The sequence below is a fragment of the Fukomys damarensis genome, unplaced genomic scaffold (assembly GCF_012274545.1).
Source record: "Fukomys damarensis isolate Sample0158 unplaced genomic scaffold, DMR_v1.0_HiC HiC_scaffold_36, whole genome shotgun sequence".
In the NCBI taxonomy this organism is placed as follows: Eukaryota; Metazoa; Chordata; class Mammalia; order Rodentia; family Bathyergidae; genus Fukomys; species Fukomys damarensis.
Window position 1 is genome coordinate 32,113,418 of NW_022900948.1, and position 16,107 is coordinate 32,129,524.

A 16,107-nucleotide genomic window follows, 5' to 3' on the forward strand; every position below is an offset into this window, starting at 1 on the left:
CGTAACCTGGTATTCACGACCCCGTCCTGATGTAGTCATTGCTGACCGCTCCCCTCCCAAACCTCATCTTGTGAAGTCCTGTACATGTATGTTCCCAGTTCTGCAACACTTGCAAGTTAGAACTTGCACTTTTCACTTTCTCATGCTTTTCTGGCTTCTGGTCTTTCTAGAGCTCCTGCCGTATTCTCCGTTCCCCACAGCTGCTCCAATATCCAACCAATGTTTACTGTTATTATGAAAATTCGCTAATATCTTACTCATATTTGGCTGGGTAAGTGAATGCTCCTGTCACATTCAACACACCATCTATCAAAACACAAATCATAAAAAAATGAGAGTCTACTGATTAAGGATGTGATCTTTGGTATCCAAAAGACTAGGGGTCATATCTCACATCTCATCCTTATGAGTGAGGAGACCTTGTGAAAATGGTGTCACTTCACCTAGCCATAGATTTTACTTATAGATTAGAGATGCGCGTATTTAATCCTCATGATTTTTGTAACGTTTCAAAGAAGTAATACATTTTAAAAGTACCTCAACATGCTAAAACGCAGTACATTCCTCAGAGTGTTGGAATTAGTATTATCTCATTGTGTTGTGATCATCTATTTATTTCTCTTCTGTCATTAGCAAAACGTTAACTTTTTTGATAATGAAAGTGTACTTCTTCGTACCGAGGTGCCTGGTTTATAGCTTAAAGCAAGGTATGTGATAGAATAGCAACAAATCTGGGTGAATGAAACTGAAAAAGAATAAATGATATACAGACAGGAAGGAAGAAAGGGAGGAAGGGAGAAAATTGGAGGGAAGGAGGGAGGGAGAGAGAGAAGGAAAGAAGGCAGACAGAGATGGAGGAAGAAAAGAAAGAGGAGAGGTAATGACACAATGACCTAATAAATGAGTGAAAGAATGATCAACTAAAAAAAATTGTCTTTTTATGTTTGTGTGATTTATGCTGTTATATTTCCCTTGCCTGTATGTCAAACTTCCATACAAAAGCTATTATTTCGAAAACCAAAACATTCAAGATTCCAAGAATTTAATAAAGACGCAAGCATTTTTCTCTATCTCCTTTTATAGAGAAGAAAAGTAGATTTAGGCATTTTTGATGATGAAACTAAGCAAGAGAATAAAGTCCAGATCATTAGGGCCCTTGGGGTAAAGTACAAAATTCCGGCTTTAGAACTGGTCACAGCTTGGAGAAAGCTTGTTATTTGGAACAAGGATATGGATGCAATAAACATTCTGAGGTTTATCTTTCTTTAATGACTTGCCTTGAGTGGCTTTGATCTTTATATTTGATAATCATTTTCAAATGGTTTAGTGTGTTTTGAAAATGAAGTAGAGGGTTCTGGACTTGTGAGGCTCCTTGAAAATGACAAGTTGCAAACAGAATTTGGAAATGGGCAGTGTTGCAGGGCTTACTCTGTGAGCTGGAGAAACAGGGCAACTCCTGGAAGGAAGACAGACACATTGATTGATCAAGTGATAGAAACCAAGGTTTAGTGATGGGATGGAAACCCAGCAGCACTGAGGGCTGGGGCCAGTCTCATCTACAAGCAACATTAAAAGGGAATTACACATCGTTTGTGCATAAGTTACTCCTCTACCCCTTTCTTATTTATTACCACATTGAATTTTATAGCCTCCTTTCTAGGTCAAATTTTGTAATCCCCATTTTACAGATGAGGAAATTGAGATCCAGAGAATGAGTCATTTGTCTAAGTTCACTTGGAGGAAGAGGGAGGATTTTAATGCAAGCCTGCATCTTCCTAAAAACAACACTCTTCTGCCATTCCCTTTAACCTAAAAAAATTGATCTTAACCAAAAAGTGGCCCGCTCTCGGACACTGCTTAGTTCAGAGAAACCCTCACAAAGTCAGGGCTGCTGCACATGACCAGTACCAACTCTTTGTCCAGCCTGATCCATCCGAAGCCCAGAGAGCAGGACCTCAATGCGACATTCTCACCCCTGCAAGGCCAAAGTTAGCTGAGGGGTGACCCTCTTTGAATGGGAATCAAAATTGCGGCTAATGATTAGGCCTGACCTCGGCTCGCTGTGAGCCATGTCTCTAGCCAACCTTTTCTACAGTGAATGTGCCAGTACCCTATGTTTCTAGGCTGGAAAAAGCTCAGGCCTTCCCACACTTTTTCCCATGATTTCAGTTAAGGGATTTGTTGTTGTTTTGCATTTTGAATGTGGTTCGCTTTTGCTTCTCTTTCAATAAAACAGGCCCTGACAGCCCTCCCATTCAGATTATTACAGAGCTGTACCATCTCAGGCCAGTGCATTTAGGAAATATGTTGTTGGCACTCACCAGCGAGTGAGATGCATAAAGAAAATATTCTAATGACAGTTGAGTTGAGAGAGCTTTGATCTCCCTCCAGAACTGCACTCATGGCTTTGAAATGCAGTTCTGGCAAAGGGGTAAAGTCTAGGCGCCTTGGCAATCAGGGTTGGGCCCCCTGAAACAGACATTCCAGGGGACCCACAACCTCCACTGTGGAATCCAGGTGCATGAGTGCTATGGGAAGAAACAAGATACTGAGACACCAGTCTTGAGAGGTAACTTTGGGAAGAAGATTACGATGAGGAGAGGCATTCCAATATATCTCAGCATTTCCCAGACTGAGTTGGTTGTGCTATTATTTGATTTTTTGGCAAAGACCCCAGGGTGCCGTGCAGGTTATGGTCTAATATGTCTGGGAACACTTCAAGCACTTTTGGCCTTATACGAATTTTGTATATTTAAAGCTCTGAAAATTCTTGCAATAAAATATATGTATTTAACTTTATTAAACAAGGTACCTCCTGAATCCATTGACTCGAAGCTCTTTCCTTTACATATGCATCTCCTTTTTGTGGATTTAGCCTTCTTGTCAACTGTGAGCTGGACAGCCCTGATGTGGTTCACCCGCTCATTGAACAGATGTGGATCCTGAGCTGCAGAGCAGGCAGCAGCAGGCAGTGAGAAAAGGCCAGGTGAGGGTCTCTTAGCAGGAGGGTCTAGCTGAGGAAGAGAGTAGGGGCTGCCTTGGTCCCATGATTGGCTCTCTGAGATACACACCCCTACAGGGAACTATTAGGCTTACTAACTGGCAAAAATATGTAGGTCACAGAGTAGACAATGAGAAGTTTATTGCCTTCTGTTCACCTTTATTTGATCTGTGACCTTGAGTCACTTCACTTCCCTGAGCCTGAGCTTTCCCACCCCGTTTTGAAATTATGCACTTTGCAAGAGAGATGTTCAATAGCTGCCAATCAACAGTAGCCCCTTTTTAAAATCTCTTTAGGGGAAATTTTAAGGGGCACAGATAATAATGACTTGGTTTCTTGAAACCCGTACCCTAGAGGAGAATATATTGGTGCTCACACTGTAAATAAAACCAAACAGTGCAATAAGTGCTGGAGTTAAAAGTAAGGGCACAGAGAAAGGACTCATTTTTGCCTAGTAGTCCTGAAGATGTCTGGAATTGTTGATTGGTTGTATTAATGATAATGCCATAAGTAGCCTACTCTGATCAACAAGGGCCTTCTTGTACCAGTCTTGATGCTAGGCACACTGCGTGCATTACTAGTCTTCTTGCCATCCCTGAAGGATGACTGCTTTTAGGGTAACCAGAAGTGACATGGAGTACATTATCTATAAGCTACACTTTGCAAGCAGGGGAGCTATTTGTTTATTTTGGGTTTTTGTTTATTGGTTTGTTTTTGAGACGGGATCTTATTATGTAGCCTAGGCTGACCTCAAACTTGTTATCCTCCTACCTCTGCCTCTGGAGTGCTGAAATTAGAGGCGTTTGCCAATACTCTTGGTACAAGTAGGGAAACTTTAAAATGCTTAAAATTTAAGAAAAGAGCTCATGAGACAGAAGAGGAAAGCTAGTGGTTACGGAATGGGGGTAGTAGAGAAAGGTTCTTGGGGCAAAGAAACCATAAGAGCCTGAATGGCTGAGATTCCTGGAACAGGAAGAAGTTGGAATGATAGGAAAGAGACGCTGAAAGCCAAGACTAGGAGAGCCATGTAGAAGGGGACCAGCTTCAGGTTTGTCCCTAGAGGAGGAAAGAGGAGGTTAGAACGTGGAGAGGAGCTGACATTTCCTGGATATGTGCTTCGCTAGGCTGAGCTGTCTCTTTTAATCCTGCTGGCATCCCTGTGAGCTATCAGACTCAAGGACAACTTGCTTATGGTTATGGGACTGTCTGTCCATCTGTGAGCAGCACTAGAACATAAAACACTAAAAGCATAGTGTTTTGAATTTAGGTTGATTTTCCTAATGAGGATTTTCTACAGTAAGTGTGACCAATTTGTAATATATAAACAGGACCAGCCTTCCTACCTTCGCAGAATGGAAAATAAAGAAGCCCTATGCAAATTGTTTCTTTTTTCTCATCATCAATATTACCGATTATATTATTTCTTCTAAATTTGAACTCTTGTGGGTTTTTTTCCCCTTGGTAAAAGAGGAAAAAAAAATCATCTTCAAGGAATAAAGGAAGAGAAATAAATACCCATTTGGATTCCCGTCCCCCTTGCTCACCCCTGCCCCTAACGCATTTGAGAGACACCCAGCTTGGCTCTGTATCAGTAGGAAGCCCTCAGCCAGCAAAAGGAAAACTTTTAGCCACAAAGGCATTTTTTCTTTGGGTGGATCCCCCCAAGAGAGAAGGGGGGAGAAAACGGCCAGTGGGGCAGGGTCTCGGCTGGCAGCCACGGATTCTTCCCCCTTTGGGAAGTGGAGACTTCCCAAAGTATGAGAAAACCCCATATGCAAGCCAGGGAGAGGCTCCAACATCCCACATTTCTGCTATTGGCTTGGATGAATACCATCCCTTGAAAAGACTGGCATTGTAATTATCACTGAATAAACAATCAATTAAAATGTCTCCCCTGCCCCTACCCCACCCAGTGCCCTGCTCATGAAGCCTTCTCATCTCAGAGCACCGGGGCAGAGGTGGTTTTCTCTAGTAACATCAGTGTTCTCTGCTGAGAGAGCACTTGATGGAAGTGGACACATCAATTAGGTAAAAAAAAAATGTGCAAAGGGCTGATCCAAGAAAATCTTGGCTCCTCTGTGTTTTCATTCTCTTCCCATGCCTTACTGCCCTTTCCCCCAAGGGCCTGGGTGAGCTTGGGAGTGAGGTAGAGGATAGAATCAGGGACATCTAGATTCACACTCGGCCTTGTCACTCTGTGTTCCCTGAACCCCAGTTTCTTAATCTGCAAGATGGGAGTAAATGATAGGAATAGCTAAAAGTGTATGTCAGGCATTATTCTAAGCTCTTTACAGTTCACTTATTAGCTTCCTTGGTCCTCTGAACAAAGCTATGAGTGAAATGCTATTGTCATCCTCCTTCTAGAAAGAAAGAAATGAGAGCAGAGGAAGTTAAGTAATTTACTCAGGGTGGCCCACGTATCAAGAGAAACAGAGGCTGGTTTCAATTGTGGGCCTCTAGCTTGAGAACAAGTCATTTCTGAACCAGAGATGAAACATCTCAAGTATCGAAGATGAGATAATTTATATACAAGATGTAATCATTAAATACAGTGAACAGTGAATTTTAACAAATTATTACAGTAAAAGACACATGGCCATCATAATACTCCACCTATTCCATCATTCCAGCCTATTTCTGAAGCATTTCTGAAAGTCCTCTTTCGTGAGTGACTAGTTGCACTATCCTGGCTGCCTCGATGGCTTGAATTGCATCATTTTGATTTTGGGAAAGAGCCAGAAGTCACACAGTGCTAGATCCAATGAATAAGATGGATGAGGACACAAAGTAACTTTTTTAAAAGTCTCCCTTTCCATTGGATGGCACTCAACAACAGTGTTCACCATACTTTATTTTTAAATCACACCTTAAAAAGACACTTATGAAAGAAGACTTCCAGGACTGCTTCAGAGAGTGTGGCAAGAAGAAGAATATGTATTTGAACCAAGGGGGAGTATTTAAAGTGGGTTAATGGTGATGTATCTTTTATTATGTTAACTTTTAAGTTTAAACATACACTATTTTTTGATCAGCTGCTGTACCTACTACAGGGACTGATGTACAGCAAGTACTTTATAAATGGTAGTTTTTTTCATCCTTTCCTTCTCTGATGACAGAGCAAACTGATTAGAAGCTCAATGAGGCCTCCAGTCTAGAAGCTAAATGTAGGATTTGATGCAGAGAATTCAGCATGAAGATTTCTGGTCAATAGCTAAGCTTGTTTGGTTATCACTGGAGTTAGCCAGTTCAAGCTCCATCTTTGCTTCCAACTTTGACTATTAAGCAATAAAAATTATGGCCGCATGAACATTTGGTTTCATCGGAGCAGGGCTTTCTATGACATGAGTGGCCAGAAGAATACCCTAGGTATCATACATATCCTGTTTATATCAGGGTAGAAGTGTAGGTTTGAAACCCACAGAGATGCCCTGCAGAATAACAGATAGTGGTTAGTGTCCAAATGTGCTGATAAGGGAAGCAAAACCTCATAATCAGTAATTGCTGAAGTTGGACTGAAACTTGAATATCTCAGCTTCTACTTTTCCTTATTTAAATTTAATTTCATTAACATTTACTGATTTCTTGCTTGGGTATCAAGCACTAAGCTGAGAACTGAGTAACAAAGAGAAATAAGGCAACTTCTTTGCTAGCAGGTATCTGTAGAAGAACGTAATTCCAGCACTCTGGGAGACTGAGGCAGCTCAAGAGAGGTGACAGAAAGAGCTGAGGCTAAGGGAGCAAGTTTTGTGGGGAATTTGAGCTTTATTCTTCCACAGGCCATTCTTTTACCCCAAGAGGGAACGAGAAGAGAATCATCGTTAAAGTATGCTACTGGACAGGCTTCGTGAGAACTCCAGGGAGAGACAGAGTTATGAAAAAAGAGAACACCACCAACTAGCTGCATGACCTTAGCAAATTATGAAGGTCCTCTGAGCTTCTGTGTCTTCTAGAAAATGGAAAGCAATATTGTCTATGTCTGGCTATTAAAAAAAAAACAACTAAAAAAAAAGCCATGTAAAGTTGGAACACATAGAAAGACCAACAACACCATGATATCATTATTCATTGAACCCCCTAAGTTCCTGCTTTTTTGTTTATTTAGGTTTTTATTCTTTAATTCATGAATTCATTTCCAATCTCACTCAAAAATAATTGTCAGGTGTTAACATGGATCCCTGATGCATGATAGCAGACAAAATGAGGGATGAAAGAGGCATGAGAGAGGAGCTAGAAGTATCACTCTGTTTAAAATAAGAGCTGTAGAAAAATATGGATGATACAAAGAATAAGGCAGCCCCTCCTACAAAGTGTATCTTTTCTGATGAAAGTGCTCTATTTCCCTTCCTCTTTACCAAGCTAAGATGTCCCAGTCTCTGTCCAACATATCTGTGTCATGTGGGATTCATTCATTTATAAGATATGTCAGTCTATAATGACAGCAATCCTAAATATATTTTCACGCAGTAGTCTATTTTACCCATAGGGAAATAGAGCTTTACAGAATGCAAAATCACCTATGAGTGGCAGCATGATGCCTCAATGAAAAGAGAAGAGGTTTTCAGGCTGGGGTGCATTAACCTTGACTCTCACTTCTGCAACTTCGGATAGCCTACTGAAAGGCATTAGGGTCCATGTTGCTCATCTTGGTAACAAAATAATATTGCTTCCTTCAGGGTAAATGTAGATATGCAAAACATACATTCTACTGCGCTTCCATGCTGAGACTAGAATACATGTTGGCTCACCCATAGTCTGGGATCTTAATCTATACCGTTACGTGGCCTTATTTACAGTCACTATAGCAGTCTTTAGGGGTGAAAACGTTGACTATAGATAAATGTACATTCAAAACTGAACCCTGCTTTTTTGAGCTGAGCAATGTTGGCAAGTCTCTTAAGCACACAAGGATTTATTTTTTCTTATCTGTAAAGTAGGGTCATCTTATAATAGTATTTGAGATATTCGGTGAAGAGGTGTTTATAAAGAGTTTAGTGAAGGGCCTGGCACATAATAGCTCTTAATTATTTGGGGAGCACTTGTAATTTGAAGAATACCTTTTATAAAAGGTGATAACAGCTGAGGTTATTTTTTCTGTTGCAGAGCCTACTTGGATGTTAATGAGCTGAAGAACATTCTTAGATTGGATGGCTCAACACACCTCAATATATTCTTTGCAAATTCTTCAGAAGAAGAGTTGGCGGGAGTAGCAACCTGGCCATGGGACAAGGAGGCCCTAATGCACTTAGGTGAGTCTCAGAAACTTCTACTAGCAGGATGTCCAGTAAGACAGTAACAAATTTAATACTGAGAATGATCACCTCCAGGATCCAAAGGTGCATGTGGTAATGGAATTCCCAGTAATGTATTTAATTTACAAAACTATTTAGCATTCCTTATCTCATTTTGACCATTAAGAAATGTTCTGAGGGAAATGCACAATACTGTTAACCATGTTTTATTAATAGCAAAAACAAACAGGTCCTGGAGCTTTTCCATGATCCACACCCAAAACAGTGACAGAGCCATAACTAAAACTCAAGTTCCTGACTCTGGACATTGACTGCTTTCTCTTTATATGTTCTGCTTCATAGTTTTTGGAAATATCTCAGCCCAGTGACCACACTGCACTGGCCCCAAAAATCTTGGGCTAGTTTGAAAGACACCAGAAAGGGCAAGAGAAAGAGAATCTGTAAGAACTCATTGTTCCTCCTTGATTTGCCCACTGGCCCCAGGAACTCTTCTTATATTTCAATTATACACATGTATAAGCAAGACATAAATTTATACAAACCAAACACCAATAGTCAAAAATGACAATGGTTTTTGAATCAAGTCCTATAAGTAAATGTACTAGTTCTGTTATTTTGTGTTTTCCATGCTCTTGTCCATATATCTTGTCCATATATGTGTCCATATATATGTATGTCATACATATATAGGTGTGTGTGTGTGTATATATATATATATATATATATATATATATATTTGCACTTTTTACTTGTGCATATTTGAAGACATAGAATACATTCAATTGTATACTTTTTTTCACTTGTTATTATACTATCTGTATTTTAGAACTACTTCCTGCCCAGCTTTTCCCCTTGAAAGTCACCAGAGAATAGTACCCTGTGGATTATTTGCCACCTCTCTAAAGATGAAAGTTTTAGTAGCCTCATAATGTTCCACTGAGGAAAAGCACCACAGTTGAATTGATTAACTGCTTTCTCTTAGGAAGAATACTCAGATTCACAACAACAAATAACTGTGAACATCTTTATCTGAGAAAGTTAGAGCTCAACAGAGTGACAAGGCTGGATCTATACTCAGGTCCATCTGATGCCTCCTGTGACGCACTTGTAGTCCAGCGGCTGCTATAAATCTGTGTTTTGGAGATGAGAGATTCTACAGCTTGAAATAGAAAGAAATTGCACTGGCTCAAACCATATTTCTTTCAGTCTGCTCTTATTTTGCAATTTTTTAAGGACATGAAATATGTGTGTGTGCATTATAAATAAAGAAAATTGCAGATGTAAATATCTAGTTATTCATTCGTGACTCGAGAGATTTTTGTCCCCTAGGAGACATTTGGCAATGTCTAGAGAAATTTTTGGTAGTTATAAGTGTGACCATGCCACTGTCTTCTACTGGTCTGAAACTAGCAATGCTGCTCGATGCTCTACAATGTCCACAATAAAGAATTACACAGTAAAAATGTTAATGATGCTAACATTGGGAAACCTTGAGATAGACGAAGGAGAGGCGCGTAGACACACGCAGACAGGCTATCCAGAAGAGAGTATACAAGTTAGGAAAGTTAAATGTGATCGGCTTATGTCCTATGCCTACTGTTATCTTTGGAGATCATACTAGACCAGAGCAAAAACATAATTGTTCTTAGCTATGACTTAGCAGTATGGGCTTGCTTTCCTCAGGTCACAGTTTCCTAAGATTTTAAATAGAGAGGTTAAAATGGATGGCATCTGAAGCCCTTTCTCAGAACTGAAATTCTATGCTATTGGAAAAGAAACCAGAAAATCCACGATCAGACTCTGAGAAGGATTGAACAGCAGACTTCTAAAGTTAGAGAAAAATAGACCTGATAATTCCATGAATGTTGGAGACTGGCTGAGGGCCAGGAATATGGGAGGCTATAAATCCATAGCATGTTATAGTATTTCAGGATGATGTCAGGCTCAAGCTATTTCACCTTTTAAAAGAAGCAATGAAACAGGACTTGGGCACAGTTCTGTCATTCTGTGAGAAAGGATATTAAGGTAGAACAAACACAGGCAGGCTGAACATTAAGTCTGCTGTCTTATCATCATCCCCAGGACTATCCTGCCTTCCTGCTCCTTTAACATACAAGATTCATGGAGAGGCAGAGAACCATTAACAGCATTGTAGCTGCTTAGTTTAGAGCTCACCAGAGATGCAAAGTCAGTTGCTCCAGATCAAAAGGCCTTTAAAACAGAACAAGGATTGCAGCACATGTCTGGCTTGCTCCAGCCAGCCTACACACTGCCGCCTCTCCATTCTGAAGGATATTGGTCGTAAGCTGTTCCTGTGCAGTAGCCCTAATCAAACTCAATAGATCAGAACCATATTTTTTGCCCTTTTTTTCCTCCTGTTACACCATGATCCCTGGAAAAAGCTTTGGGTGGGAAGGGGATTATGTTTCATATGATGATTGACAGAAAATAATTGAGAAAGATTTCCCGTCTCAATTTCTCTTCCTCCCTGCCTCTGCCTGCCCCTTCTCACACCCACACACACATGCACACACTTACCCACGCGCCCTTTCATACATTTCTAGTTGTTAGAAGTCTCCAAGCAATTCAGGATTAATAGACTCCATGAGCTCCATGACTGAGCAAACTTGCTACCCCAGCCAAGGCAAAATTCTTGCGAGCCTGTTCTGGGCTTTCCAGTCCAAATCAATAAGGCCTTGCTTCCTCACCGTTCTTTCGTAGGATACAGCTCTATGGCTAACGTCTCCACTTGTAATATTCTCGGGTCTGAATTTTAACCTTCCCTTAAACACTTTTAGATTTTAAAGTCTAAATATCCCCCTGTCTATCTATATTCATGTTTCCCTTGCCTAACCTAAATATGGAATCAGAACTATTCATTTGATTCTCCTGAGTTCTGTTTTTGCCTATTCCTCAAGCTGCACCATGCTCCATCTTCTGAGATGTGCTGTGTAGACCACTGCTGCTCAAACAGAGTCTACAATACAGACAGGTCACTGGGAACTCTAGTGAAAGTGTAGATTGTGATGCTGTGAATGAGGAATAAGGCTCGAGAGTCTGCGTTTCCACCAAGTCACCAGGTCACCTTTAGGCTGCTTGTTTTTGTATGGATGGACAAGAAGGTGCACACATGATGCAGGCCAGGTGCTCTTCTAGCTACTCACAAATGATTAATTATAGCTCTGAACACCCTTTAGAACAAATATTCAACACACATTCAATGAGATGCTATGTTCCAGGCCTCATGACAGGCATTAGTGACAGAACATTAATTAGAGTCCTGGCTTTGATACTCAAGGATCTTAAGTTCAAATTTCAGCTCTAATCTTGCTCCCAATCACAGACCAGTTACTTCACCTCTCTGTGAATCCATGCTTCTCTTGTTGAGTTGTGAGTGACTAAATGTGATTATATTCCTGAAATACTCATTGCAGCACCTGAGTATTGGCTGAGGTGGGCCCTGTTATATTGGTGAGCACAGCTTGGTGCTATTTTTCAGGAGTGTTCTTGCCTTTCGAGCATCAGAGTTGAGGAGGTGTCATTCTGAGATGGTAATTCACCTTCATAATGTCACAGAGTTAGTGAAGGCGAAACAAGAATGGAGCTAAGGTTTCTAAGCCTGAGTGAGGATTTGATTAGGATAGGTACATGCAGAATGTTGGTAAAATTTTCAGCAAAAAGGCATGTCAACCTGGAACTCAGAATCCTTGAATTATAATCATGCCTCTCCTTTCAAATACTTTGAAATTACATAGGTAAGTTGCCTCCCCTCTTCAGGCATAGGAATTTTCATCTGAAAAATAAAAGGGGATTATAAAAAGTAAGTTTTGAGGCATCTTCCTGCTCTGACAACTAGTGTGATTCATGTCACAGGTTGTAACAGTGCTTGGGGCAGTGGAGAAGCCAGTTGTTATTTTAGGCATCATCCTTTTATCCTTGATTAACTTGGGATTTTTGCACCAGGAAGCAGTTTTCCCTGCTTGCCTAACACTCTGGATTTCCCCTTGCAGGTGGCATTGTCTTGAACCCGTCTTTCTACGGCATTCCTGGGCACACTCACACCATGATCCATGAGATTGGGCACAGTCTGGGCCTCTACCACATCTTCCGAGGCATCTCAGAAATCCAGTCCTGCAGCGACCCCTGCATGGAGACAGAGCCTTCCTTTGAGACCGGAGATCTCTGCAATGACACCAACCCAGCCCCTAAACACAAGTTTTGTGGTGATCCAGGACCAGGGAATGACACCTGTGGCTTTCATAGCTTCTTCAACACTCCTTACAACAACTTCATGAGCTATGCAGGTAGGGCTCTACATTCCACTTGGCATGGTCCAGTCCCGCATAGGAGTGCGTGTCAGACAGGGGCTCCATTCCTGCCTTGGGGTAACCTTGAACAAGCTGCTTACCTTCCCTAAGGCTAAGAATTCCTACCCTCAATAAACATAAAAAGGCCCCTTCCATGAGCACCTGAGGGCCACAAAGAAGGTGTTGCATCTCAAAGCTCCTTAAACTAGGGCGGCGGATTTAGCTCAGTGGTGCCACCACCTGCCTCACAAGTGCAAAGTCCTGAGTTCCATCCCTGGTACCAAATGAACAACACCTCAAACTCACTTTAGGCAGGAAACTGAGATCCAAAGCCAAAAATCTCAGGTAGAAGGCCTGTCATACCTAATTCCTTACGGTCATCCCATCTCTGGACCTCACTTTTCTCAAGAAAATAAAATCTTTGGATTTTACTTCCAAGGTCCTTGCTAGTTTTGCAGGTGTATTTTTCAAAGCTGTTGGGTTGTTGAACCTTTTCTATTTAATTCAGGTCTTCCTTATATAAAAGTAAAACTCTCACACTCTTTTTCACTGGTTTTTGCAAAGGAAAAAGATGTTTTGAGTTTTACAAATACAAGATCATTACACAAGATCAGGGTGTTTTTTTTTTTCCTGACTATATTTTATCACAGCCCCTTCATAGACCACCAGCGGCAGTGTGAAGGACTCCTACTGCAGGTTCTAGGATGTCTTGTGCTTTGCCTTAGCGCATGGTACATCAAGGCCACTTGAGCCCTCTTAACACCTTTGGCAAATAAGAACAAGACACTCCTTCCTCAGGGCAGTCCCAGCTTTCACCACTGGCCGCTGTTGTTAAGTGTCCTTATGAAATCCACTCATTTGCACGTGGTAGGCTAGCACTGAATCTATTGTACTTAAGTTAGGCATCTCATTCTTCACTAGAGCAAGGAAATTCTATGAAAGGAGAGATGGTATCTAGATAATCACTATATTGTCAGACCTAATGCAGGATCTGGTACTTAGTAAATATTCTTTAATTAGTAAGGAAGCAAGGAGAGGAAGAAAAAAGGGAAGCCGAAAAGGAGGAAAATATGTGAGTTCTTATAATAGGTATATATAAAATTGATTCTTACCAACAATCGTATTTTCATCTACATAATAATTTATTGTCCCAAAAAGGTGTTAATATTCTCCAAATCATTTAATTCTCACAACAGATCAATAGGGTAGGAACTATCCTCATTTTACAGACAACACTACTGAAGTTCATTGAAGTCATTTGCCCCATATGGGGAAAATGGAACAGTCTGGGTGGTTTCACAAGTTTTTTTCCACAAAGATAGGACAGGGGTTCCATGGAAAACTTCGAGCCTGGAGGTCTCCATTCCTCTTGGCCATCAGAGACCCTCTTCCAACCCTGTTGCATTTCTGTTGGCATTTACTAATTGCGTTTGAGATTTGGCTGCTGAATCCCAGAGGATTTGGTGGACCCCACTGTTTCTTCCTGCTTTCCCATTTGGGCTGATGACATCTGGGCGCCTCTCCAGATGTAAGATTCCTGCAGTCTAAATCTGACATCTCTGGAAAAATCTGTGACTCACCATAAAGATTTGAGTCTCTGAAAAAGGCCAGGGTGCTGGGTATTTCCTCAAAAGCAGATTCCCACTGGGCTCTCACTCCCGACCCCGCAGACACTGCACATCCGGTGCCCCATCCCCTCACATAGCCGTGCTTACGTTCCATTTCTGTAGCACCTTTCCCTGGCCAGCTCAACACACATGGAAAATAAACAATAACATGAGTTTGGAAGTTTGCCGGCCTCTTAGGGACCTACAAACTGCCACTAGCTACCAGACCCCCATAAACTAAATCTCCTTTTTTGTTCCTTTTTGTACAGATCTAAAGGGTGATTGATTTACTGATTTTTTTTAAAGGAACCCCTCAGCTCAGTGACCCATTAACAACAGAACTAATTCACTGAGCTACAATAACAAACTTACACCCGCAAAAGCATATTCAAGGCGACTATGAGCTTTGAAATGTTTGTTTTCCTTAGGATCTCTGATAGATGAGGTGACAAAAGCAGCTGGAGGAAATTCAAAATGCAGAATGGGATTGGGTTCTCAGGGCTGAAGAAAGTAGTGCACTGGGCTCCCTCCTTCAAGAAAAAAAGGCAGAGACACAGTGGAGTCAACTTCTTCCAGTTGCATTTCCTTCCTGGGTTCTGTTTCCTCCAACCTGGTTACTAGCAGCCCTGTCTAACAGAGCTCTCTGCAAAGGGGACTGTAATTTACTGAGCACTTGAAATAAAACTAGTGCAACTGAGGACCTATTATTTTAATTAATTTAAACTGAAAAAGCCATGTGAGCTGCTGGCTACCATATTGGTTTTGTAGGCCTATAATAATCCCTGAGTACATCTGACATACTCCACACTCGGTGTATGGAATCCTCAAAATAACCCAAATGGGGTTATTAAGTGCTGTTATTATCATACCCATTTTCCGGATGCAAGAAAAGTGGTTCAGGTAGCTTTATTAGCTTATCCAGGATCACAAATATAAACCAAGACAAAAGTTCAGCTTAAATCCAAGTCTTTATTACTGCACCATTTCTGTGCTTAAAGCAGACAGCAACAGGTGATAGGCAGAAAACACCAGAGGAGTTCGTGTTAGATAAGCCCTGGGCCAACAAATGGACAGCAACCCTAACTCCACTTCCTGAAGAAAATAAGGCACAAATAGGTGCTCAAAGAATCAAGACTTCCTCAGAAATGCAAAATCAAAAACAAAGACAAAAATAAACAAACAAACAAACAAAATCAGGCTTTCTCAAGGCTACGGGCTATGTTGCCCTTTTTCTGTGTCTCAGAGCATGCTTTGACTCAGGAATCCTTCTCTAAGGAACAAGTAATTAATTAAATAATTAATGTGTTTAAAAATTTTATCTATAAGCATGCTCTTAGCAATATCCATCCCCAATATATTTATTAGGCATTTACTAGATGCCAGACAAAGAAGAAAAATGTTTTTTTTTGTGTGTGAAAAGTTTTAGAAATAGCTTACAAGCCTGAAAATGGATTGCTGATAAACTATAAGATATCCATCTACTAGAACATCATTCAGCCAGTAGAGATGTTGCAGAAGATGGTTGAGGGGCGTGAAAAGAAGCAGCAGAGTAACATAATGTCTCAGAGTCTGACATGTGGAGGGAGGATCCGGAAGTTGAATCTTCTATGTCCTCGTGTTTGATCCTGGGCAAATTACTTCTTCCTCAGTTACTTCCTCCATATCATGAAGGATAATTACATTTCGGATATAACCATGCCAATAAGGGACTTAGAGCTGTCCTTGATATCAGTTAGTGCCTGATAAATGATAACTAAGAGGATTATTTGACTATTGAATGTGAAAAGGGTCATGGAGTCTTGTGTATAATGTAAGGCACACACATGTATCATAATCTCTGTAAATATTCATATACACATACATGTATATATATACATACTTATATACACCCACATATATGTGTGTGTGTGTGTGTGTGTGTGTGTGTGTATATATATATATAT

The 16,107-nt window shown here is 40.8% G+C and overlaps 1 protein-coding gene across 1 annotated transcript in view; it reads left to right on the top strand.

Annotated features, from left to right (window-relative positions):
• Pappa (pappalysin 1) overlaps window positions 1-16,107 on the top strand; it is a 240,106-nt gene that overhangs the window by 46,391 nt on the left and 177,608 nt on the right. Inside the window, exons 4-5 of the mRNA XM_010639469.3 lie at window positions 8,102-8,247; window positions 12,261-12,554. Coding sequence (XP_010637771.1) covers window positions 8,102-8,247; window positions 12,261-12,554 — 440 coding nt within the window. The remainder of the gene's footprint in view (window positions 1-8,101; window positions 8,248-12,260; window positions 12,555-16,107) is intronic.